Source organism: Pelophylax lessonae (genome assembly GCF_965119305.1).
Source record: "Pelophylax lessonae genome assembly, chromosome: 1".
Taxonomy (NCBI): domain Eukaryota; kingdom Metazoa; phylum Chordata; class Amphibia; order Anura; family Ranidae; genus Pelophylax; species Pelophylax lessonae.
In genome coordinates, this window is record NC_138768.1 from 785,074,582 (window position 1) to 785,100,269 (window position 25,688).

A 25,688-nucleotide genomic window follows, 5' to 3' on the forward strand; every position below is an offset into this window, starting at 1 on the left:
GAAACAATACAATAGAAGATGAATCTTTATTTGGTGTTCCCAGCAGATTGATGTGTTGGTATGTGATTGATGTGGCTCTAGTGCCTTCAACCAGAATGTGTCATCTTTACGTGGAACTACTGTTGGTAGATTCATTTCTGCTCATACATAGGGTTAATATCCTACTATTACAGGTCTTATTAAAAGAGTAACACAATTCAATTACATTTGGGATAAGTTAATTCTACACTGTTAACTGCTGTCCAGTACCCTAGCAGAAGCTGTGCTTCACCTCTTGGCATGATTCAGGGAGGTCACAGTATGCTTTTTAGCCAAGCTAATGTTGTCCTTATACCAATTCGATTTTGATTTATTGATATGGAGACACACAAGACATTATTAAATTACTTTTCCTGTTCTTTCCTACAGTAATGATCCCTTACACTGCCTAAATGTTAGAAGTCTATTTTGTTTTTAGTTGTCCTTTACTTGTTAAATCCATAAGGAAAATAGATTTTCAGTCATTTATTGGCTGATTTCAATAACTGACAATGTATTCTTAATATATTGCTACGCATAACATATATTTTTACTGCTTTGATAAAATCACTGACCTGCTGAGATTCTAATAAAATGTATCAAAATAAATTAAAGAGCAAGCAGACTCATAACTTTTTACCTATGCTGTCATCTGTTTGACTATTTACAGAATTTGACAAGATGGGTCTTGTTACCATTCTGTGAGATCACATTGGGTCATTAAATAGTGCTTTAAGCTACACATTACAGGCACATTCTTGCTGTGGACAAGCTTCTCTCTTTTTTTCCCTGAAAACCTAAGACTTTTTTATCACAGCTATCAGTGTACAACCATCTATCCCACGAAGCACAGCTCCTCAGCCTTAGCACCGATTTAACTATAAGAAAAGAGAGGCAAGAGAACTACATCCAAATTAATGGCCATGAGGTCTGGCACAGTTATTATAACTATGGCAGTTATTTGGGTTGGAACCTTGGCACAGAAACCTGGCACTGAAGTAAAGCTTCCATTTCAGACCAAAAACAGAGATGCATGTATTATGAGCACCAGTGGCACAACTGAAATGAGAGTAAGAATTGAATGTAAAAATCAGGGGAAAAGCTATTTGTGTGAGTTTGCCAGTAAGCCGTCTTACTGCCGGGCATACAACCAAAATCCACAAAGATTCTGGGAACAACTCAGCCAGGATCTAAAGAAGACTGGAAATCCATGTGAGCCTCAAGTGTTTAAGCACAGCATGTGTCCAAGGGCACCTACTCCTTCTCAATTCAGGCAAGTTGACCCCAGTACCAATCAACAAGCTGATACTTCCAAAGCAGAAAAGAAACCCCCACCAACAAAGAAGCCTACCACCAAAAGACCACCTATCACTAAGAAACCAGAGCCTCCAAAGGTCAAACAACCAGAAGAAGAACCAAATCCAAAAGCTGTGAAGATTGCAAAAGACCATTGCAGCTGGTTTTTCCAGACATTCTGCTCCTATGTTATTGAGATTTTCTTATAATCTACAGGTAAACTGAAATCAACCCATTTATCTGTTTTGGTTTTTGTTTTGTGTGTAAAAGTGATACTATTGTCATTGCTTATGTCTCATGAGCATGTTTACTCATTGCTATTATAAGTCCCCATTCACACTAGCGCGACTTGTCAGGCGACTTGGCCTGCCATTGATTAGCACAGGACCCGTTCTAATAGGAGCGACACAAGTCGCTCCGACTTAGAAAAAGGGTCCTGTACTACTTTGGGGCGACCTGGAGGCGACTTGCATTGACTTCAATGATATGAAGTCTGTGCATGATGCGCCGAGGTCACGGTGCACACTGTGCACCGTGACTTCACAGGTCGTCCCGGCAAGTCGTGTCGCCCCTGTGTGAATGGGCTCTTAGTTTTCAGTTCTTAAACTGTGATTATATTTTGCAGGGGAACAGGTAAAAATGCAAGGGGTTGATTTACTACAACTAGAGAGTGCAAAATCTGGTGCAACTCTGCATAGAAACCATTCAACTACCAGGTTTTATTGCCAAAGCTTAATTGAACAAGCTGAAGTTAGAAGCTGATTGGCTACCATACACAGCTGCACCAGATTCTGAGTGCTCCAGTTTTAGTAACCTGCCCCACAGCATTAAAATAATGAGCAACATACAACACACAACTGGAAGTGATAAAACCAAGGTGCCCTAGTCCTCTATCACTACTTATTGCCATAATGGCATTAGGTAGTTATAGAGAAGAAAAAAACTTTGATGGAGTTGTGAAATACACATATATTATGTGTTTACATTTAGAGAAGGTTATAGCCGTATAAGAACTCTTGGACAATGAGAATATGGGTAGCTAAAATGTTAATGGAGAGTCTTAACGGAACAGGGATGGGTGATTACTTGAATACCACAAAAGAAATCTTGCAGAAGGCAATAAAAAATGGTAATGAGGAAGGCAGTCTTAAAATGTACATATAGCCAAAACTTTTTTTTTTTTTTTTGGAGAGGGAAGGGTTAGAACCCCTGTCAAGTTTATATTCATTTCTCTGTTGCAACCAGGTATACGCATACTCTAGATTTGTCCTTGTAACCATTGTCAACCATTGAGACAGAAAGTGATTACCAATCCAAACGTCCCTCACTTCCTGTGTCTCTTTGGGACAGGATTTAAAGGAAAAGTTCCCTAAAAGGATGCAAGCATCAAAATAAAAAAATAAAAAATCTGACAGAGGTTTTATCCCTTCCTTATTCTTAAAAAAAAAAAAAAAAAAAAGAAAAGAAAAAGCTGTGGCTTACATGCACTTTTTTAGCATGATTTGACAAATCCAAGTTTGCATAACTGCCTCTAATGTTGAATAACTGCCTCTTACATTTTTTATTTTTAGTCTCTAGGTGCTTTCTCTTTGGAGCACCATTCAGTATTCATCAACCTTCCAAGTCCTTATAGCGGTAGTATACCTCTTTTTGCCACTTTTAATTACAGGTAAGCCTATAATAAGGCTTACCTGCAGGTACAATTAATATCTCCTAAACCGGCACGGTTTAGGAGATATTTGCACTGCATGCACCCGCTCACGTGAGCGGCGCGTGCGCTCTGAAGGTCCGGCGGACCTTCAGCTTTCCTTGGCGGGAGCTTGCCGGAAAATGACTCCCGCGCGCATGCACGGGAGTGACGTCATCGCGGCTCTGGCCAATCACAGCGCCGGAGCCGCCGAACCCGGAAGAGACGCAGAGGGATCATGTCAGCTCCCACAGCGGTGTCCGGGGGTCCATGTCGGGGCTTCGTTCAAAGGTAAGTAATTCATAATGAGCTAGTATGCGATGCATACTAGCTCATTATGCCTTTGTCTTGCAGGTTTTTTATTTATTTATTTATTTTTTAAGTTTACAACCGCTTTAAATGCACCTTCTTAATCCATTTAATCTACGTATCTTTCACACCTTTGTGGTCTCTGCTGTCATCACAATGTTATCTATAGAATAATTGCAATTGCTATCTATCTATCTATCTATCTATCTATCTATCTATCTATCTATCTATCTATCTATCTATCTATCTATCTATCTATCTATCTATCTATCTATCTATCTATCTATCTATCATCTTGCATACAATTAGATTTAGATTCTCAATTTGTTGCGGTTTGTTGCGGTTTAATAAATTGACTGATATTTGTCTAAAGCAAACCCCAGTTTACACAAATGTTTTTATAGCAGCACAATGTCTGAATAAAGTACATCAACAACGTTGTCTTGGTGAGAACTGATAATACCTATACCAGTACTACCCCAGAATAAACTGGCTTCTGTGCCAACCCAGCTTTTACATTTTTGGTAGTCTAGAAATCTGGAGGGGGTCTCTGTGTCTGTGGAATACTTCCACATAGCTGTAAAAAAACAGTACTTTGTGCAACAGAAAAGATTTATTTTCCTAAACTGCACAGGGCTTGCGTGATCGATTCAGTGCAAAGGTCATTGGCATTCTGAAACTTCCCTCCAACCACTTTGCATATTATTTTATATATACTGTGATTCTGTACTTGCCAAAAATGCTGCAGAAATCTCCATCCACTAAGTCTGGCTGCAGCCATTTTAACTGTGGGCAGCTGAAGCTGCTGCTTGTTCACTTCCTGGATTTACACAGACACACACACACACATGTATATAGACACACACACACATATACACAGACACACACGCATATATATATAGACACACACACACATATACACAGACACACACGCATATATATATATAGACACACACACACACACATATACACAGACACACATATACACAGACACATACTCCTCACTGGATGAATGCACATGGATCTCTAAAGTCTCCTGTTATCTCTACCCTCACCTAGCCCCCTCCTGCTCTGCAGCTCTCCTTGGTTCTCTTGTGATTTATCCCTCCCCCACTCTCTTGCCCCCTCTCCCCTTGCTGGCAAGCTCTCACGAATTTGAGAGAGAGCTGTGCATGATGTCATTAGCCTAGGCTTATTACCAGACAAGAAATCAGAAGTGGGCTTTGTAAGGTAGTGGCAGAAAAAAAAATGGTTTACTATCCAAAGTTGAAACAACAAGGGCCGAGGACTTAATAGATGAAAAGATGAAAAAATGACTTAAGAGCCGCTTTAAGTTTGGTTGACATTTTCTGTTGTGCAATATTGGACATTTGATCTAAAAGTTACTCTTTTGGCATACTTTTTATTTACTTGTTTGTATATGTTTTATCATGTTTAGACCTAGCAAAATAATTAAATGATTAAACTGGTTCTCAGGTTCCAAAGAAAAAACAAGCAAGCCCTTTTGAGCCACCTCCCTTACTCAGTACCTGACACAAGCTACCTAAAGAACCATTATATGTGCAAAAATGGTGCGCTATTCCTTTAAATCGTGTGCTAGAAAATAAATGTAATGTGAGCTAAATGATCCTTTAAATGCTGCAGTGCTCGGCTGCGCTCATATCACCAAATACCAGTGTAAACCCCAATGAAGAGCAAATATAACTAAAAATGATGTGAAAAATAAAAATGCACAAAAACATACAACCCCCTGAAAGATATCAATCTAAACCACAACAAAGTGCATATGCTATTGACTGCAAATGACTAGATGTGAAAAATAACAATACATTAAAACATATAGTCCACTGAAAAGCGCCAATTGAAGAGTGCTCTGTGTTCCACGATGCAAAAACTCCACAGGTGCTCTATTGTGAAGTGCTCCTAATTGGGAGTGGATGGTCTCTTACCACAGTGTATTGATCCCGATTACAGAGATCAAAGGAAGCCTGCAATGAGTCTCCTGGACGCTGATGTCAATAGACCCAAAATATCCACAGCATGCATCAAATGGAATAAGATCATCATATGGCCAAACTCCTTACCACAGGGTTCTGCTAAATCTGTGACTCCATTTCACATGTGGTGGTTGACTTCTCTGTTCACCAGAAAAGGTGCTGAGTACTGCAGAATTTAAAGGAACATACTTTGCATTTATTGTGGATCACAAGATTTAAAGGAACAGTGCACCAGTTTTGCACATATTATTTATTATCCCCCTTCTAGGATTTGGGTTGCAGCAGTTCCCCTAAAAGGTAAGCGCAGATGTATTTTTATTTTTTTTCCTAAAGAGCTATTACCCAGTGATTTATTTTTTTTTTTTTTGTGTGGAAAAATTAGACCGCACAACAGCTTTAAAAAGAAAATGATGTTGGCTCATTGGTTTCATCAGTAGCAGGGGATGTCCCCATATCCCTATTAGAGGATAACTATTAAAGAACAGTTTTCTCTATATTTCTTCTGCAGGTTTTGTTTTAGCTCTTTTTCAAAATTAGGAACAAAAGAGTGGTGCAAATGTTAAAAAAAATCAGACTGCTGAAGCAAGAATCAGTTATTGATGGAATGTTTGAAATGACCCCCTTCTTAAACATTCAATGTTTAGTAAAGAAATGACTCTAATGACACCAAAGGTACCAAGGTATGCCAAGAATGTAGTTTCCAAAGCATTTGTGAGGAGGAAAGCAAGAAGTTTTATTGCAAAATTATATATTTTTATATATTATATTACGGCTCTTCAGCAATAACAACATTTCTTTCTGCTCATTTTTTTTTTCAATTCAGGGCAAAATTCCACTTTTGAATGGTCATGCAAAAAAGTTGGCCCAAGAGCACATCCCTGCAGCCTCCTGAATGTTTTTCTACCTTCCCACCTTGAACGCACAGAGAAGACCTTTAGCAAGCTGCAAGGAAGGTGGTTGTGGGCAGGCAGGAGGTATGGTCACAGATGACAGTGACAGGTGGTGGGGCAGGCAGAATACTCAGCTGTGGCTTCAGGCACTGACTGACAGGTGGTGAGCAGGCACGTTTCTCAATACAGCCTTAGCTCGCAGTTATGGTGGCTGGAGCAGGCCTCTACATGCAAAGACCAAGGCTTTGTGAAGATGTGTCAATTTTGCCTTGTCACATGTGTGAAGATGGTCAAGCTGGGAGCAATGTGAGGGTGGTGGACATCTGCTGAGCAGTAAACCAAAGCCAGTGAAGTGGGTGGGCAGTGAATTTTAGCTAAAGAAGGTGATGAGCAGTAAATATGAGCCAACGAAGGGGCTGGGCAGTGAATATGAACTGAAGAAAGGTGATGGGCAGTGCATTTGAACAGAATGAGTGGTGAACAGAGAACAAAGTTTATAATTAATAAGTTTATGTTTAAATAATTTATCATTACTATTTATATACAGCGGGTATAGAAAATAATCACTCCCCTTTAAAATAATAACATTTTGTTGTTTTGCAGCTTGAAACGAAGACAGATGAGGTTTTTGTTTTATCCAACTGTATTTACTCAGTGCAACTTATAACATCCAAGTGAAAGATATAACACCAACATGTCAGGAAAAAAAATCAAAAACAGAATCACTGAGTTGGAAAAAGGATCACCCCCGTGTGTCAGTATTTTGTTGAATCACCCTTTGCTTTAATTACTTTAGTCTGTTAGGATATGTCTCCGCTAACTTTGCACATTTACACTTTGCAATATTTGCCCACTCTTCTTTATAGAACTGCTCAAGTTCAGTTACATTTGATGGTGACTATTTGTGGACTGCAGTCTTCAAGTCAGTCCACAGATTTTCAATGGAGTTTAAGTCTGATTTCTGACCAGAGAATGCAAGGACATTGACCTTTTTTTCCTTCAACCATTGTGTGGTATTGTGTGCTTTGGGTCATTGTCATGTTGGAAGGTAAACCTTCTACCCATGGACAACTTTCTGGCAGAGGGCAGCATATTTTTCTAAAGGATTTAACAGTATTTTGCCCCATCCATTTCTCGTTCTATCCTGAGAAGTGCTCCAGTCCCTGCTGCAGAGAAACACCCCCATAATATTACCACCTCCATGCTTTACTGTAGGAATGGTGTTATTTGGATGGTGAGCTGTATTTTGTTTCTGCCAGACATATCGTTTGGTGTTTAGGCCAAATAATTTAATTTTAGTCTCATCTGACCATAATAACACCTTTTTCCATGTGCCCTCAGAATCTTCAAGGTGTGTTTTGTCAAAGCTCAGTTGTGACTGCATGTGACTTTCTTGAGGAGTGGCTTTTTTCTTGTAACCCTCTCATACAAGCCGCATTTGTGGAGAATTTGAGATGTTGTCACATGCACACAATGACCACTCTTTGCCATTAATTCGTGCAACTGCTTCAGAGTTGCTGTAGGCCTCTTGGTAGCCTCTCTGACCATTTTTCCTCCTGGCTCTTTCATCCAGTTTGGAGCGACATCCTGATCCAGGGAGGGTCTGTCTTGTACAAAATACCTTCCACTTCTTAATAATAGACTTCACTGTGCTTCTAGGCATTGATATAGCCTTTGAAATGTTTTTGTATCCATCCCCTGACTTGAGTCTGCCCACAACTTTATCCCAGGGATCTTTTGACAATGCTTTGCCACCCATAGTTGATTATTTGCTTCAGTTGCACTACCAGGAACTGAAATGCTCCAGGAAAGCTCTTTTCATGCTAGGCTAATCAAAATCACCACATCTGATCACAGTTGACAGTCAAATGGCTTTTTGTGCCATTTAAAGCGGATTTGCTACACATGATTGAGTTTACAAGTCATTTTTCAGGAGGTAGGTGATCCATTTTCCAACTCGGTAAATCTGTTTTTTATTTTATTTTTTCTGACATGTTATATCTTTCACTTGAATGTTATAAGTAACACGGAGTAAATACAGCTTGATAAAACTAAAACTGTGTCTGTTTTATTTCAGGCTGCAAAGCAACAAAATGTGATTATTTTAAATGGGGGGGGTGATTCTTTTCTATACCCACTGCATGTCAATGTGCGGGCTACAGATGAACTCAGGACTGCCTTTGTTGCCCAACCTTGGACTTCACATATCTAAGTTAAAGGATCAGCTACATGACCTACACACGGCTTAGGTTCAGTATTATGGAGAACGATGGGAGTCCACTGATGCACTGATTGCGGTTAAGACAGGATTTCCATTACTCTCTATGGTTGTTCCTCATCACCATTCAGCACATGTGCTGATCTCTGAGCAGGGAATTTGACACACAAAGCTACAGCTGCTTTAATCACGTCAGCCTAATGCTGACTATACACTGTACAAAAAATCAGTTGAAATTCGGTCATTTGGACAGTTTGTTTGTTTTTCCGCCAGTTAATGGGCACAAATCAGTAATCTGTTGTGACGTTTTTGAACCAAAAAACAAAGAATACGTTTGGAAATTTTCTGCTGAACGAACTATAAATTGAAAGGTTAATGTGTTTCTCGTCCAAATTGTTTGTACTAGGTATATGTGAAAAAACAAACAAAAAACAAATTAATTTGTGTCTATTGAATGATTTATCGGTCATTACATGATGGCACTATCGTTTGCTCTTACGACCAAGTGTACGTTTTTCTAAAATTAGTTTGAATAATTATTCGTATAGTGTATGACCAGCATAAAACTTTTCAAAAACCCATATTAAAGCATGTGATCTTATCAGGATTTTTTGGCACTTGAGCCACAGAATGTTTTTTTAGCTATACTTTAACCCCTTCACGCTGACGGAACGCAAATATGCAGCCTTGGTTTGAAGGGGCTGTACCGGGGTGATGCCTGCAGCTGGAGGCATCACCCTGGTACCGTTGTTTAGAGCCGACAGTCGGCTTTTATTGTAATATCAAACCGATGTGGCTAAGCAGCCGCTCGGTTGTCATTACAAGGAGCGGATGGGACACCCCCCCCCCCTCCCGCTGCCTTCTGCGGCTCCCCCAGGTCTCCAGTCCCACCAGGAGACCCAAGCAACCAGCTGGCATGTCCGTCAACTGGCTGAAGACCTAAACAAATCCAGATTCGGCTTTGATTGGGTCTCTGATGTAAAAATCTGGAAGCGATGTCATGAGATCACTTCCAGCTACTGGAGCCCTTAAAGGCGCCAGATTTAAAAAAACAAAATGGTAGCATTCAAAACAGCCAAACTTGGCGTTTTGAATGTTTTTAGTGCAGAGGAGGGATTTGGGGTTTTTTAGACCCCAGGCCCCTCCATAAAAAGTACCTGTCACTGCCTATTACTGGGATGTTTACATTCCTTGTGACAGCAATAAAAGTGATCAAAAACATTTTTTTTGAAGAGACAGTGTAAAAATAAAAAAAAATAAAAATATAAAGCACCCCGTCCCTCCATGCTTGTGTGCAGAAGTGAACGCATACGCAAGTCACGCCTGCATATGTAAACGGTGTTCAAACCACACTTTTGAGGTATCGCCACGATTATTAGAGAGCAATAATTTTAGCTCAAGATCTCCTCTTTAATTCTAAACAGGTAACTGTTAGAATTTTTAAAAGCGTCGCCTATGGAGATTTTCAAGTACTGTAGTTTGTCGCCATTCCACAAGTGTGAGCAATTATAAAGCATGACATGTTTGGTATCTATTTACTCGGCGTAACATCATCTTTCACATTGTACAAAAAAGATTAGGCTAAATTTACTGTTTTGTTTTTTTTTAATTCATGAAAGTGTATTTCTTCCCAAAAAATTGCATTTGAAAGACCACTGCGCAAATATCCTGTGGCATAAAACATTTCAACAATCGCCATTTTATTCTCTAGGATCTCTGCTAAAAAAATAATATATATGTATGTATGTGTGTGTGTGTATATATATATATATATATATATATATATATATATATATATATATATATATATATAAAATGTTTGGGGATTCTAAGTTATTTTCTAGCATAAAATTCTTATTTTAACATGTAAGCAACATGTGTCAGAAAAAGGCTTAGGCTCCAAGGGGTTAAGATAAACATCTCAATGTGCACCACTTCTATACAAGTCTAAAAGTTTTTCCCCGAAACATTAAAAACATTTTTGCATACAGCTCTCCATGTTCAGCAATAACTTTTTCAAATTTACTATGTTATTATTTTACTTCCGCCTCTCCCAAGGCACTGGTGATGTGGCTTCTAACCACCATCTGCCGCCTTGATAGGCTACATAGCCAGTGCCTTCCTGGCAGGTTTCAAAGTAAAAAAAAAAGTGAATGTACTATTTCTCAAAATCTCGTGAAATCTCTCAAGATCTCAGGAAATAGTAATTTGTTTTCTGGACAGAGGATGTAGATGTCTTCTGTGGTCCAGTCCAGCAAGTGGCAGTGCAGATTTTTCAGTGCGGTGCAGTGCAGAGCAATGGTCATTAGCTGACATAAACATCAATGGGGTAAGCATCTTTAGGAATATTTATGTATTTACTATTTTAATTAATTTATGTTTGCAGTTTCTTACAAGGGGAAAGGGATGGGAGGGTTCGCTTAAAGCACTAGGAAATGGTATCACCAATTGAGAAAGGTGGGGAAGCCAGAAATTTGTTGCATCTCTGGATCATTTATTGTATAATCTCAGCCTTGACACATATAGCAGTGCTGCTCACCTAGCATTTCTCTATGCTCTCTCCAGTGCTGCCCTGTTGGCCCTTATGTACAGGAACTTGCCTGTTTTTGCATTGACACTGCAGAAAGTCATACTGTCTTCTAGAGTTCCAGGAATCTGGGGCAAATTTCTTCCTTCAATAGGAATTCGCATTTAGTCGTGATTTACCCTACCAGCCAAGGATGGAGCTGGGAGGAGGGACAGTCCTGAAGAGGCCTTCAGGCTTTCTGTCTTTTACTGCCTGTCACCCTTGACAGACAAACAAGTCTAAGACATGTCTCAGACTTTACAGTGCCCGGAGCTGTACAGAGGAGCTAACCACCAGTCCTGGTCTCTGCATGGAGTGAACTCACACACCCAGAGCATCTTCATGGAGAGCCAAGGGGACGAGTCACACTGCAAGCCCAGGACATCAACATATCACTGGCATATCACAGACATATTTTTGGCCTTAGGTTTAGTCGTCATATTATATAATTGAATTACACCCATACTAATGCAGATAAATTCAGTCAAAACTTTGTTTATCTAGTGGTAGCAAGCAAATCATAAATAGGCTTTATTGCTCATCCCATCTTCAGTTTATCTGAGAGAGGGTATTTTCACAGTATTTAAAAATAAATGTTTAATTTATGGTGTTTTGGTTTAAAATATATTACTTTCTATTGTTTATTAAGCAGGTGTACTGCTGAACTGAAAAAATCTATACTTACAATGGAGACCCTACCCCCAAATGGAAAGGATTAAATGCTTGTTTATTTTATGGGTGCAGGGATAAAAATACTTAGCTATTCCCTGGCTCCGGTAGGCTCTTTCAATCGATGCAACAAGTCCAGTGCTGCCACCTTCCTAAGGTGATGTCAGCTTTAGCCACATGCTTGCCTCCAGGGTTAATAGCTCTGTATTGTAATTGATGATGCCAAGGGACAGCCCACAGACCTGAGCTTCAGGTAAAAGAGAACAGCACTGGAGCCAACTGTACAAAAGGATTAGGGTAAGTAATACTCCTTATCCCGGCATCTCAGCTTTAACTGCTTTTTTGAGAAAGACTGCTGTGAGAAAGACAGAGCTCAATGACACAAGCTCAGATTTACACACATGCTTAAAAGAGTTAGAGAATTGATACACCCACCCCCACTTTATGCAGACTCGGTTTAGATGGGGCCATTAGGAGATTCATTTAGACAAAGACTGTCTGAAAGCACGCAGCTGCTATACAGTCTCTTTAGACACATAATGCACCAGTGTCAAAGGTGCCTATTTTTAAAATAACAATTTTATCTAAATTGTTAAATTAGTATTGTATACTTAGTATACGTTTTTTTATCTAATTAGAATTGAACTAGAATAAATTCTATTTTCTTTTTAAACCCTTTTGGGTAGTCCAATCACCTTAATTCTAATACTAAAAATATGCCATGCACTTTAGGAAGGTGGTAGCCAGGGTACAGGATATGAAATTCTTTTAAACATGCATGTCAATAAAAGGTTGCTTTATGATGATTCGGAGCTGTATCTTAGGCCTCAGAAAACTAAATGATAAAACGACAAACATAAAAGGTATTACTTAAGTCATCTTTTTATATTTTTAGAGACATCTCATTTAGTAAAAGAGACATTCCATAAAATCTACTTATATTTTTAGTTACATCTTATTTTCTAGAGGAAAGAGATAACTTAAAACACCTATTTATCTTTCAGCTTTTTTTTTCCCAGGACCACTACTTTCCTATTAAGTTTCATTAAGAACGTAAAACACTTTCCTTTTAAATTTTGAGTCCGGAATTATAAAAGAAATTATGATAATAATAGTTAGGGGTATTTTCCAATATACATCTCATTTCCCATCATCTCCTAGAAAAAAACTGCCAACTTTCAATTATATAGTAGCGACCAATCCTGATTAGTTTTAGAAAGTGCATGTTCCTGCTGTCCTTGTACTGACTTACAGTAAAATTGTAGCTAAAACCTAACTAGTCCTAAAATTCTCGCTCTCTTCTTCTAAACCCTATGCTGATTAATCTATGTAGCCTGGTCACATGATCCGGCTCCCCTGGGTCGGCCAGAAGTGGCTGCGAGGGAGAGGAGGGAGCGCCGACCACAGCTGTACCATGCTTGCCTATGGGTGACATCACCACTCCTGGCTTTCCCAGCTCTCTCTATTCCCCTGCAGCCACTGCTGGCTGACACAGGGGATCACGTGACCGCACCATAACTGGCTGAAAATTGGTAAGTATATAAATCTTTTTTTACACAGACTAGTCAGCATAGGTTTTAGGTGAATGAAATCTCACTGTTTATAGATTACCCTCTTTTTATGTGGGATCACCAAACTGGTGACATAAAATGGTGATACAGCCAGCAATAAAAACGTAAAATTTCCTCACGCTGTTTAGGCTGGATTTCCAATTTCAGACTTTAGGCTTTGTCCAGTTTTTATGTCAATTGCCATTGTGTTGTGCAATGACAGCCAGTAAATGCTAAACATAACAACCACAAGCCTGAAAATAAAAATAGTTTTGTTAAAAAAACCTAAGACTAATAAATTAGTAATTAGAGCCCGCTGTAAATGTAAATTATTCAATTTGTGATGTAATTTTTATCCTCTTCAGGATTCTGTACCAGCGCAATCTGCCTGTTGACTAAATTGTAGGATTTCTAGAGAAACAGGAGCGGCAAATAGTAATGACATCCATACCTTCTGTTGTGCTCCATCACTTAGGCATCTTGGATATCAGTTACGACATACGACACAAAGTCATTTAGCCTCAGCTTGACTTGGTTGTGGTCATCGATTCAACTGCAAATAAGGGTAAAAAAAATCCATAGCCTGGATTTCTAAAGGGGCCACAAATGCACATTTGACACAGCAATATTGATTTTTATAACACTGATTTATTAATGAGATCAAGGTGGTAAATTTTTCTATTCTAAACTGTGTTTACGGATTACATCAGGAATTTTGCAACCTTTTTATTTTATTATATTAATGAATTGGAATATCTCAGTTGTGCATCAGATTTGATCACTATGAATACATGCAGCATATTTTCTAGTTATTTATGAAAGTATGTAGCATTCATTAATACATTTCCATTTATATGTGTGAAACTGTTTATCAAGGATCTCTATGAACTTATCAGCAGATTGCATGGGAATTATAAGAAAGGTATTTTAAGGGCTATGCATGGGCTTCCTGAACTATGTCTTTTTTTTTAAATGTTGTACTAATTGGTCATTTTTATTTTTACGGTTTGTTTTTGGTGCTTATATTGTGTAGCCAGGCTTTGTTTATTAAGGATTGTGTACCAGGGCCATGCAAGCAGGGTGGCGGGTATATGGTGCGCTGATATATTGTGTATTGGTCTTGTACAGACTTATTAGTACAACTGATAGGCAAGTCCTTAGTATGGTTATACAACAGTTTAGTGCATAAAAAAAGTCTCAATGTTTGACAAGATGTGTTGCCTGAGGACAGCTTCAGTTAAAAAGGATAGTGTCCCTTTTTAGTAGATGTGAGGCATAGTTTTCAGTAGCTGACCCCGACTCCTTGCTTCCGTACCAATCACCAGAGAGTATGAAAGTGATGAGGAAGCCTTCCCTGAGCTATCCCTGCTCGAATGGAACTTCTCATTATGCTGAGTTCTGTCACTCACAAGCAGGTTCTCATCCCTGATTAGCCACTTGCCCAAAGTGTGTCAAAATTATGTGGGGTCCCTTATTTAAAAGGTTCCCCAACCCAAATGGCCAACAAAGTCTCTTGAGAGTTCTGCATCCAGTCAGACAACTTCCCTTTCTGAGACAACTGACCAATTCCCTTACAAGATTACTCTTCCCATATAGTTTAACCACAAAGATCCTCAATGAAAGTGCTGAGGGATTCTATAAGTCTGCACAGTCACAAAACAGTGTTGTGAAAGCTGGTGGCTGGTAATTGTAGTTCCACATGGGTGAAAGAGCAAAACCACAGTTAATGCAAACATATAAAATGTTTATTGGTCCAACAACAAACTTAAAAAAGATAAAAAGGATTAAGGATCGTCTTTTTCAAGTAAAACCACTCATTTTTCCCAGATGTAAAAAAGCAGATGCTGTATAAAGAATATGGTGAAAAGCCCAATGTGTACCGCTATGATGGACTTCTGGCACAATGTGGAAAAGCCAGGGATGTATTTTGCAGGCAAGGATGAAAAAAGGTACAAAAAGCCAGGGATGTGTATGGCAGCCAAAGATGGCATAAGGCTGTGCAGCAAGGCCCTAGGCTCAGCGATCAATCCCAGGACAATCCTGGGGAGACTCAACCAGAGGATGGGTAACCGAAGCTTCCAGACGGCGCACCAGATGCGATGTCACGGCTGCTGTGGTTACTGGATGCGGTGCGTGTTGGGACACAGGGGATAGCAACAATGTTCTGTGGAGCAATCTCTCAGAAGGCTGTCGTTATGACGATGCATTTTTGGCGTGGCCCATCTTCAGGTCATGTGACAAAGGCAGCCTATGATACTTTAAATAGAAAATGCATTGGGATCCAAAGGAGATCATTCTTAAAGGCAGAATGATCTCCTTTCTCCTCCTCCAGCATAACCTTATAAATGCCAACATTAATACTGCAGGGCTATTCACCATATCCTTTATACAGCATCTGTTTTTTTTCCATCTGGGAGAATGAGTGGTTTTACTTGGGAAAACGATCTCCTCTCTTGCCTCCAGCACCTGCCTGATTAATGGTATGTGTTTCCAGCTTTTTAAGCCACGTCCATGTGGGAATATAGCAACATGTGATTGACACTGTCCAGTCTGTTTACACAGGAGTCTTTTTTTCGTTTGTTGTTGGACCAATAAACATTTTATATGTTTGCATTAACTGTGGTTTGGGTCTTTCATCCATGTGGAACTACAATTACCAGCCACCAGCTTTCTCAATACTGTTTTGTGGCTATACAGACTTATAGAATCCCTCAGCGCTTTCATTGAGGATCTTTTTGGTAAATTGCTATGCTTGGGCATCATAATTGGTCCTCACGGTTTTACCTCCCAGCTGCAAGGGATTTCAGTTTTGTTCCACCATTTTATGAACTGAGTAACATTGCACAGCGCCCGCATTGTCTATTTTGTCATTTAAATGCCTTCCCATATAGTGATGGCACATGGCTGCATACAGGTGGGAAGACTACCCGCACCTGCCTACAGCCTGTATATACAGTATTTTAGGACAAACAGACTCTGGTGGCATGGAGGATGGTTGCATAAAGGAGTTTATCTACTACTCAGATTGTACCTCTCCAATTAAATGCTACATAGACAAAGGTTGATATAGCTGGATTTCTGCTATGGTAGGGTCCTGGAATATGGCTAGAGAAAGATGGATGGTTTCTATAACCACCCCAGTCTACTCCAGGTTTTCCAACTAGTGGTGGGATAGGTGAAGGTTAAAAAGACCTTGTTACTTTGTCCATTTAGGGCAAAGTGATAAGAGTTTCTTTATTTTTTCAAATCCGGTGAATTTTTGTTGAAGGTCTTTTAGTATAAAAAGTACAAGTATACCCCAGTTCCTCCAATTCTTCTTCAATTCCTAAACATTCCAGATTCACAAAGTAAAACCAAATGGTGATCAACAATCTCACACCAAGAACATGGAGAACTGTCTCTTCTTTTTAATTGGAACCAGTTTTGTGGGGTGTGATAGGGCCTGTGTAATTTAATAAGCTTTATGAGTGTTTGAGTTGGGGAAATGGATACAAAGGCAGGGACTGCAGAACAATGGAGCAGGGAAATGTGAGTAAGCGGGCAGGAGGGTAGACCTGAGTTGCAATAAAGTGGCCCTGTTGTTATACAAAAGTCAGTAAGCCATGTCATACTTGTAAATGAAGAATGTAGATACTCACCTTTTCTGCCACTGAATGCATCTCTGATCCTGAGAAATCTTCTGCTGAAGTCAGCCTAAAAACCAGTGCTTCCCAGTGTGTCAATTTTATTGCTCTCCCTCCCACTAGTTCTTCCCAATCAAAGGATTAAAGAGCAGTTTGGTATTTCGGGCAGCAGGAAAGGCTGCTTCTAAGACTCATATTTTGTTTCTTTGGTTCTGCTTTGGTGTATGTCTGTGAGAGACATACAGAGGATGCTGGACAGAGGAGGCTAATACATAGTGGTCAAAACACACTTGAATTGGTAGTGGACTTCCCACAGTCCCACAGGGAAGTTCATTACCAACTAAATCATGGAAAATCATACTGGCGCAAAGAACATGGAATAGGCTGCATCCCATGGATGTTGTGGTGTAATTGGGGAAATGGAAGTTCCAATGAGGGTTATATAAATAAGTTAAAAATAACTCCTTGATGATGTTCCTGTGCTGGCTCTTTTAAACGGCTGCTCAGTGTTCAAGAAAGAAGGGGCTTGTGGGTTACTGGAGAGCAAACACAAGCACCATCTGAGTGTAGCACATCAAGTACTCACAATTAAATACGAGTTGAAGCAAGTGTAGCACTGTGAAGCATATCCCCCTGTGGGAAGGGATGGATCAGGATGGCGGCTGCGGCTGGCAAGGATGTATCCGATGACTGTCAGTACCTCCAATTGTCAGCGGTGAGTCTGCGCGGCTGTCCGTGATGTGTACTTCCGGGTGCAGGGGGGTTTTATCAACTAAAAGCTTGTTTTGACCACTATGTATTAGCAGTCATATATTTCTTGTAAGCTCCTGCCTACTGCACCCAGGTGGAGTGGTCTATTATAGGCTCTTCCTTAGTATCTGGAGGTTTTTGAGCTTCTCCTGATTGCACCTCTATACCGACGTTCTGAAAGATTTTTCCTGCCACTGGGATTATTTCCATCTTTATATATTTGGGACTGATGCTTAGTTCAGCAAATCCCTGAGGATTTTATATTTATTTTGTTTGTATATAGGTATTTCAGGCACATTTATTTTGCGCATTTTCATTTTGGGATTTGTGCACATATTTTGTTGTTTTTTGTGTACAATTTGGAGAATGCACGTCTTTTGAATATGTTCACTGCCTGTGATTAATTTTATTCACTTAATGTACCTTACCTAGTCAATAGTTTTCATTTTTTAATTAGCAGAGTGCATAAACAGAAAAAAAATCAACGTCGCCTTTAATTCATCATCAATTCTCCTAGGTACACTTAAGCACAGTTTTTAGGGCTCTCAAAGGGTAAGTTGTTCCAGTTATCTGGGAGACTAACCACAGTTCCACTTGGATGCAGGATGTCCCAGCTGCTTCTTTCTTTTCAAGTAATCCCAGACAGATTCTATAATTTTACAATCAGGGCTCCGTGGAGGCCATACCAGGACTCCTTGTTCTTCTTTTTGCTCAAGATAGTTCATTATGACTTTGGCTGTATGTTTGGGGTCAATGTCCTACTACAAAAGGATGAATGTGTATCTATCTGTACTTTTCAGCATTGAGGAGACTATTATTTCTGACCAAATCCCCAAATCCATGTGCAGATATGCAGCCCCAAGTGTGCAAGGGACCTCCAGCATGCTTCACTGTTGCCTGCAAACAATTATCCATGTACCGATCTGCAGGGTTTGGTGACCATATAGCCTTCTGTTACAGCCAAATATTTTACATTTGGATTTATCAATATAGACCACTTGAATATTTTACATTTGGATTTATCAATATAGACCACTTGTTCCCTATTTTTTTTTTTTGCACACCAGCTCTTTTCGTGCATAGGCAAGTCCACTTCTGACTAGACTTCCCTGGACTGTGGATGAATGTACCAGTACCACACTGGTTTCTGCTAGGTCTGTGCTGATGGTGCCACTGGATATCTTCCAGTTCTGAAGGAAAATGAGCATGGTGTGCACTAAGTTGTTTGCTGTATTTTTGGTCCTCGACGATGCCTGTTTTTTTGTGCTTCTGCAGAACAGCTTGCACAGCACATATGGAAGTACCTATCGTCCTTGAATTTTCTGCCTTTGAGGGACCTTGTTGATGCAGATAGACCACTGTGTGTTCTGTTAATGTGCTCAGCCTATGCATAATCTTTAAAATGTCATCGGTGATCTTAAATTAACCACTAAGTGAACATGTCCAAATTGGGCCCAATTAGCCATTTTCCCTCTGTGGTGTCACGTGACTTGTTAGTGTTACAAGGTCTCAGGTGTGAATGGGGAGCAGGTGTGTTAAATTTGGTGTTAGTGCTCTCACTCTCATACTGGTCACTGGAAGATCAACATGGCACCTCATGTCAAAGAACTCTCTGAGGATCTGAAAAAAAAATAATTGTTGCTCTACATAAAGATGGCCTAGACCATGGGTGTCCAACCTTTTGGCTTCGCTGGGCCACATTGAGTGTAGATAAATTTTCTTGGGCCGCATATAAAATATGTACTATAGTTAAGGTATATAAGTAAAAAAATGCCGCCCGCCCCCCGCACTAATTTAACACAACTAGAGGATGATCAAATGAAATGGAATCAGTATACAGAGGTTTACTTCTTCTGAGAGATATTAAAGGAACACTCTAACCACCATGACCGCTTCAGTGATTTTGAAGTGGTCATGGTGGTAGGAGTCCGAAACACTGCACATGCTCGCCTTCCCCCTCCCCTCCCCTCCCCTCCGAGGCAGCCTCTGCCTACCATTAGTTGGAAGCCTCTGTGGCCATGCCCCCGACCTGACTTCCTTCCTCCACAGCAAAAAAAAAAAAAATTGTCAAGGGTCAGTGGGCCGCATTGCCTGCGGTTCCGGGCCGCATGCGGCCCCTGGGCCGCAGGTTGGACATGCCTGGCCTAGACTATAAGAAGATTGCCAAGACTCTGAAAACTGAGCTGCAGCACGGTGGCCAACGTCATACAGCTGTTTAACAGGACAGGTTCCACTCAGAACAGGCCTCACCATGGTCGACCAAAGAAGTTGAGTGCACGTGCTCAGCGTCATATCCAGAGATTTTCTTTGGGAAATAGACATATGAGTGCTGCCAGCATTGCTGCAGAGTTTGAAGGGGTGGGGAGTCAGCCTGTCAGTGCTCAGACCATACACCGCACACTGTACCAAATTGGTCTGCATGGCTGTCGTCCCAGAAAGAAGCCTCTTCTAAACATGATGCACAAGAAAGCCCACAAACAGTGCCTCTGAAGACGTCAACGTTTTGACAAAACAGAGGTGCCTCTGAAGACGTCAACATTTTGACGAAAAGTGTGTAAGGTGGAACGCACGCCGTCTACGCCTTGGGAGCCGAGTGGAACGCAAGCCGGTATTCACCGCTCTCCACTCACGGGCTCCATTTTAGCTGGCGATTTTATTATTTTACCCTTCGTGTATCTTACCCAAGTTTATTAAAACTCTTTTAAGCGGTAATACACTATTTGGAGCTTCTTTTATTCCCATTACCCTGACCGGACCCCGCGGAAGGAGGCTATCCAGGAGAGGGCAATCCAGAGCATTGGGGCGCTACATCGCCCAGCGATACCTACTCTGGTCCAGGTGGCCAAACAAGCGCTAACAGGTCTTAATACCATAAGGTATATAAGAGCCACTTCATCTGGTGAGTGTGTTATTCTATTATTTCCCACGGTGACACCAAGTACCAGCACCTGACTGTTGGAGGATTGAACACAGAGCACCTGCACCTTATATTCACTCTGCGCTCATGGATTATCTGCATATTTGCACCTAAGTCACTCATGAACTGTATTTTATGAACAATTTTTGAACTATAATTTTTGAGCGCCATTTGATTGAATTATCACAGAAAGAACTACACTTCCCATCACTTTTGTACTCCTGTGAATTTTATTGTTGATTTATAATTGCACTTCATTTATTCCTTTAAGATTTTTATATTATATTTTACAGTACACCATATACCTCGATTAGAAACATAGGGGTAATAATTACCTATTATTTATTGTTTATTGTGCTGAAAATCTGGTTATATATATTACACCTTTTTAATTTATATTGGTTTTCATCATTAGCACAACAGCACTCTAATAAGGTTTAATGCGCTACTAGCATTCACTTGGCAATAATTACATAAGGCCTACCGACCTCACCATCAAATTGCAACTATCTGCACTGGTTAAGCAATTTTCCAGTACTAGCTGACCCACAGCAAGCGCTATAGCTGGCCCCATTTTTTGTGGCTTTACTCCTTTATTTATTTTTTTAACATTTAGCTTAACTCCCCTCCAAGCCCTGACAATAACTCTTGGGCCCTCTTTCACACTCTGCATTGCATTAACATGAGCTGTGTTTTTTGTGTACAGTACAGTATGGAATAGTGCATTGGGATGCTATTTAAAACTAATGGTACTGCAACACATGGTAGAAGCATGTTACATTGTGCAATACTTATTTTGTCTAGCGCTGGAGCTCTAACACACTTTCTCCAAAATAACAGTTTCCAAATGCTAATTCAGAAAAAAATGCATTGCTAAAAAAATATATATATGTGCTATATATACTATTTTTATTTTCCAAAGGATTTGTAATTGTAGTCAGCCAGTCTTGAAAACCAACCATTCCCAACACATTGCCAGAAAGTGCAGGGCTTAATCAGGCGAAGAGTTTTTACCTGCCTGGCTGTGCAGTATGACAGTGAGGTATCAATTATGAGACTAATGGGATAAAATTAAAGTTGAGGCAGGTCACAACCTAACTAAGCCTATATCTACTCCCACCCCCATTCTAACCTATTTTATCTACCCTGTAAAAAGAGAGATGTCTATACTTGCCTATTTTGAAGTCACTCTGGTTTGGTCACATGATCTCTCCAGCAGAGGCTTCAATGTAAGGAAAGAACGCTGACAACAGATGCAGAACCTGGACAATGACGTCACACTCAGACTTACTATGGGGTGTCTGTTGTCGACTGACCCTACTCTACAATGAAGCCAGTGCTGGGACCTGATCATATGACCAGACTGGAGTGACTTCAGAATAGGTAAGTATAGGCATTTTTCCATTTACAGGGTAGAAAAAATAAGCTTAGAATGGGGGTGGGAGTAGATTTAAGTTTAGTTTTTGACTTGCTTTCCACAATTTTTTTTTTTAAATATTGTATAGAATGGAGAGGGATCAAAGCACCTGTCAGGCTTTTATTGCTGTCTGTTCCCCTGTTAGGGAGATTCAGTGTTTCTAATTGTTACCTCAACTGGAAATCTTCCAATGAGTGACAACCAGGGATTCCATAGTTTTGGAGGAATTTCCTCTCACTTCCTGTTTTGCCTATGGGACAGGAAGTGAAGGGAAATATCCCCAATGGTATACATGTAGCAAAAATAGAATTAGCAAGGGTCATAACAATCCCTTACTCCATCCTAAATGAATAAATGAAAAAAAGTTTTCAACTGTGTTTAGCTATGTGCCTGGAGTTCCACTTTAGGCTGGCATAGTAGAGGGCAATTGTTTTATGTAATTCAGTTTTTACTTATTTGACTTGACACACTTTTTATTGTGACAAGTTTTGAATCTTAGAAAATATTCCATAATTATGTGGAAAACGTAAACACATTTACTAAATTTGGAGCAAATTAAAATGGAAACAGGTAATGAAGTATCCCTATTGTGTGGCATGGTTACAATGGCCCTCTGCAAATATTCTCCTAAATATGACTGATTACGTGGTGGTTGACAAACTGATGTTGAACAGACACTGGATTACACATTATTGCTTATGGTTATATTGATATCTCTATGTAGCCTATATTGCTGACCTTTTTATACTACATCATTATTCCTAAAGCTGAACTCCGAGCAGATATAAAAAGAATGCAGCTCTGTAATCATTAATACATTCATCATGTTTTTTTTAATGCAGGCATTTTAAGTAGTGTAGTAGTATTGCAGTCCATGTACAGCAAAGGCAGACTGGGGGGAAAGGAAGTAGTACAAAGAGCCAAACAGCTGTGCTGCAGTGCAAGGAGTGGCCGCGTATGGCTCCTGAGGGTAACAATGCTGTAGCAAATTCAGCAGCAGTTCTCACCCTTCTGTAGGAAGTGGACAGGCAGGATCACCAAGTATTTAATCTTTAATACAAAGAGCTTTATTTGAATTAAAGGACACACCTTTACCTAACTATAATTCATTTTTAAGACTAGCTAGTTTTTAGCTGGAATTCTACCTTAACCATAGGTGTGCGCAGCCTATTGCATTAGGGTGTTCACCAGAAAGCTCAAACACACATGCCTTTCTCTGCAGCCTCAGCTGCACGGGGCAGTGAATGAATGGGAAACGCTCTGTGCTGAGCAGGTTCCTGTTCATTAGCAAATAGAAGCATAGTTATCAGTTTGTTATGCTTTAGTTATAAATGAACACGGTGACTGAGTGTGTGTTAACTGTGTTCATTTCGAAAAGGAAAGAGGCTGGTAAATGACATATTGACTAGCCATTTCCCCCACTCTCCATTCTGAAACATCCCCCGCAGCACCTGAGGGGTGAGGAGGGAAGCAAGCAGCACTGCAGGTGGGGGGGGGGGGCACGAATGAGAGGAATCCTGGGCAGTAGGGGGAATTGGCACCGCACAGAGTGTTTAGTAAGTTCCCAGGCACACCTGTCACACTCCCTGTGAATGCCCATGACCTGAACATATTGTGTAAGATAATGTGTGTAAGCTAATGTGTAAGGTAAAGTCTATTGACTTGGAAAGATCGGTTTGTAATTGGATTGAAAATTGGCTAAAAGATAGAATTCAGAGAGTAGTGGTTAATGATTCTTACTCTGAATGGTCTAAAGTTATCAGTGGTGTACCCCAAGGTTCAGTGTTGGGACCCTTACTTTTTAATATCTTTATAAATTATATAGGGTCTGGGATTAAAAGTAGCATTTCAGTCTTTGCAGATGACACCAAGCTTTGCAGTGGAATAACTTCTCTACAGGATGTCTCCAACTTACAATCTGACCTCAATGCACTGTTTCATTGGGCAACTATGTGGCAAATGAGGTTTAATGTTGATAAATGTAAAGTTATGCACTTGGGGGCTTAGAATATGCATGCATCAAACATACTAGGTGGAGTAGAACTGGGGGAATCCATAGCGGAAAAGGATCTGGGTGTTCTGGTAGATCATAAGCTTAATAATAGCATGCAATGCCAAGCTGCTGTTTCCAAAGCAAGCAAAGTCCTTTCTTGTATTAACAGAGGCATGGACTCCAGAGAGAGAGATATAATTTTGCCCCTGATACAGATCATTAGTAAGTCCTCATCTCGAATATGCAGTTCAGTTTTGGGCACCAGTTCTTAAAAAGGATATCTGGGAACTGGAGAAAGTGCAGAGAAGGGCAACCAAACTGATAAGAGGCATGGAGGACCTCAGCTATGAGAAAAGATTAGAGGAACTGAATTTATTCTCTCTTGAGAAGAGGAGATTAAGGGGGGATATGATCAACATGTATAAATACATAAGGGGTCCATATAGTGAACTTGGTGTTGAGTTGTTCACTTTAAGGTCAACACAGAGGACAAGGGGGCACTCTTTACATCTAGAGGAAAACAGATTTCGTCTATAAATACGGAAAGGTTTCTTCACCCTAAGAGCTGTGAAAATGTGGAATAGACTCCTTCCAGAGGTGGTTCTGGCTAGCTCATTAGATTGCTTTAAAAAAGGCCTGGATTCTTTCCTGGGTGTACATAATTTAAATGGGTACTACAATTTTTTTTAGGTAAAGTTGATCCAGGGAATATCCGATTGCCTCTCGGGGGATCAGGAAGGAATTATTTTCCCCTGCTGTAGCAAATTGGATCATGCTTTGCTGTTTTTTTTTCACCTTCCTCTGGATCAACTGCGGGTATAGGATTGTATATATGGGATTGTATGGTTGGGTTTTCAATACAGGTTTTTTTTTTTTTTGGTTGAACCAGATGGACTTGTGTCTTTTTTTAACCTGACTAACTATGTAACTCGATTGTTCCCATGATATTTAGGGGGATAAAGGTCAGGGTGGAGGAGCTGGGGCGTCATAGAGAGATTAGAAACTTTCAAAAGAGGAAGACTATGACATGTAAAAAGCTGGGGGCTTGTGTTAAGGAATCGACTCTTCCTTGAGTAGTCACATTTTCTAGCAAGTTCAAAGGCACATTGCCACTGAAAAATAAATATTTATAGACAAAAGCCCTCCAAATGAGCATGTATAATACTTAAATTTCTGCAATTTTACCTGCATCTTTAAGTTTGTCTTTTTAAGAGATACAGTAATTTGTACAATAAACCCGCATTCATTTCAAGCCTCTGGGAGGATCAAGATAAATCTATATCCTATATATATCTATATATATATAGATATATATAGTTATATATATTTATACAAACACATTATACATTACATCACCATTAAAAACATTTTGTACAGATTAAAAAGAAAAGGTATTTCACTGATTTTATTTTTTCCTCAACATGCAGTCAGTACTAATAAAAATGAAAGATTTGTTTAATGGTCAGATTTAAATTTCTGTGTAATAAATATGGTCATTTTTACAAATGCATAAACTACTAGTAGTGTAAAAAATAAATACTTAAACAAATCCAACAATGTCATTTCTTTACTTACAGATGACAACCAGAAGATGGAGGAACTCCACACAGATGATTTCCAATGGACTCTCCTTGTAAATAGATTTGACATTATTTAGAAATCTACAGAGCTCTTCCTTCTCTAAAGCTACATCTACAGAATGCATGGAACAAAGAACTGTATTATTTGGAGTCTCCAGTGTGCGAAGAACAAAAATTGTATATATATAATATGTATAACATGGTTGAA

At 39.8% G+C, this 25,688-nt stretch overlaps 1 protein-coding gene across 1 annotated transcript; it reads left to right on the plus strand.

Moving 5' to 3' along the window:
* The first annotated feature begins 857 nt into the window (after nucleotides 1-857).
* Nucleotides 858-25,688, plus strand: FGFBP2 (fibroblast growth factor binding protein 2). Its single transcript, XM_082243935.1, has 2 exons — nucleotides 858-1,530; nucleotides 25,478-25,688. The coding sequence occupies exon 1, from the start codon at nucleotides 936-938 to the stop codon at nucleotides 1,521-1,523; it is 588 nt and encodes a 195-aa protein (XP_082100061.1). The 5' UTR covers nucleotides 858-935; the 3' UTR covers nucleotides 1,524-1,530; nucleotides 25,478-25,688.

Coding starts and splice junctions, on each gene's coding strand:
- FGFBP2 (XM_082243935.1), top strand. CDS start 936: ATGGCCATGAGGTCTGGCACAGTTATTATAACTATGGCAGTTATTTGG.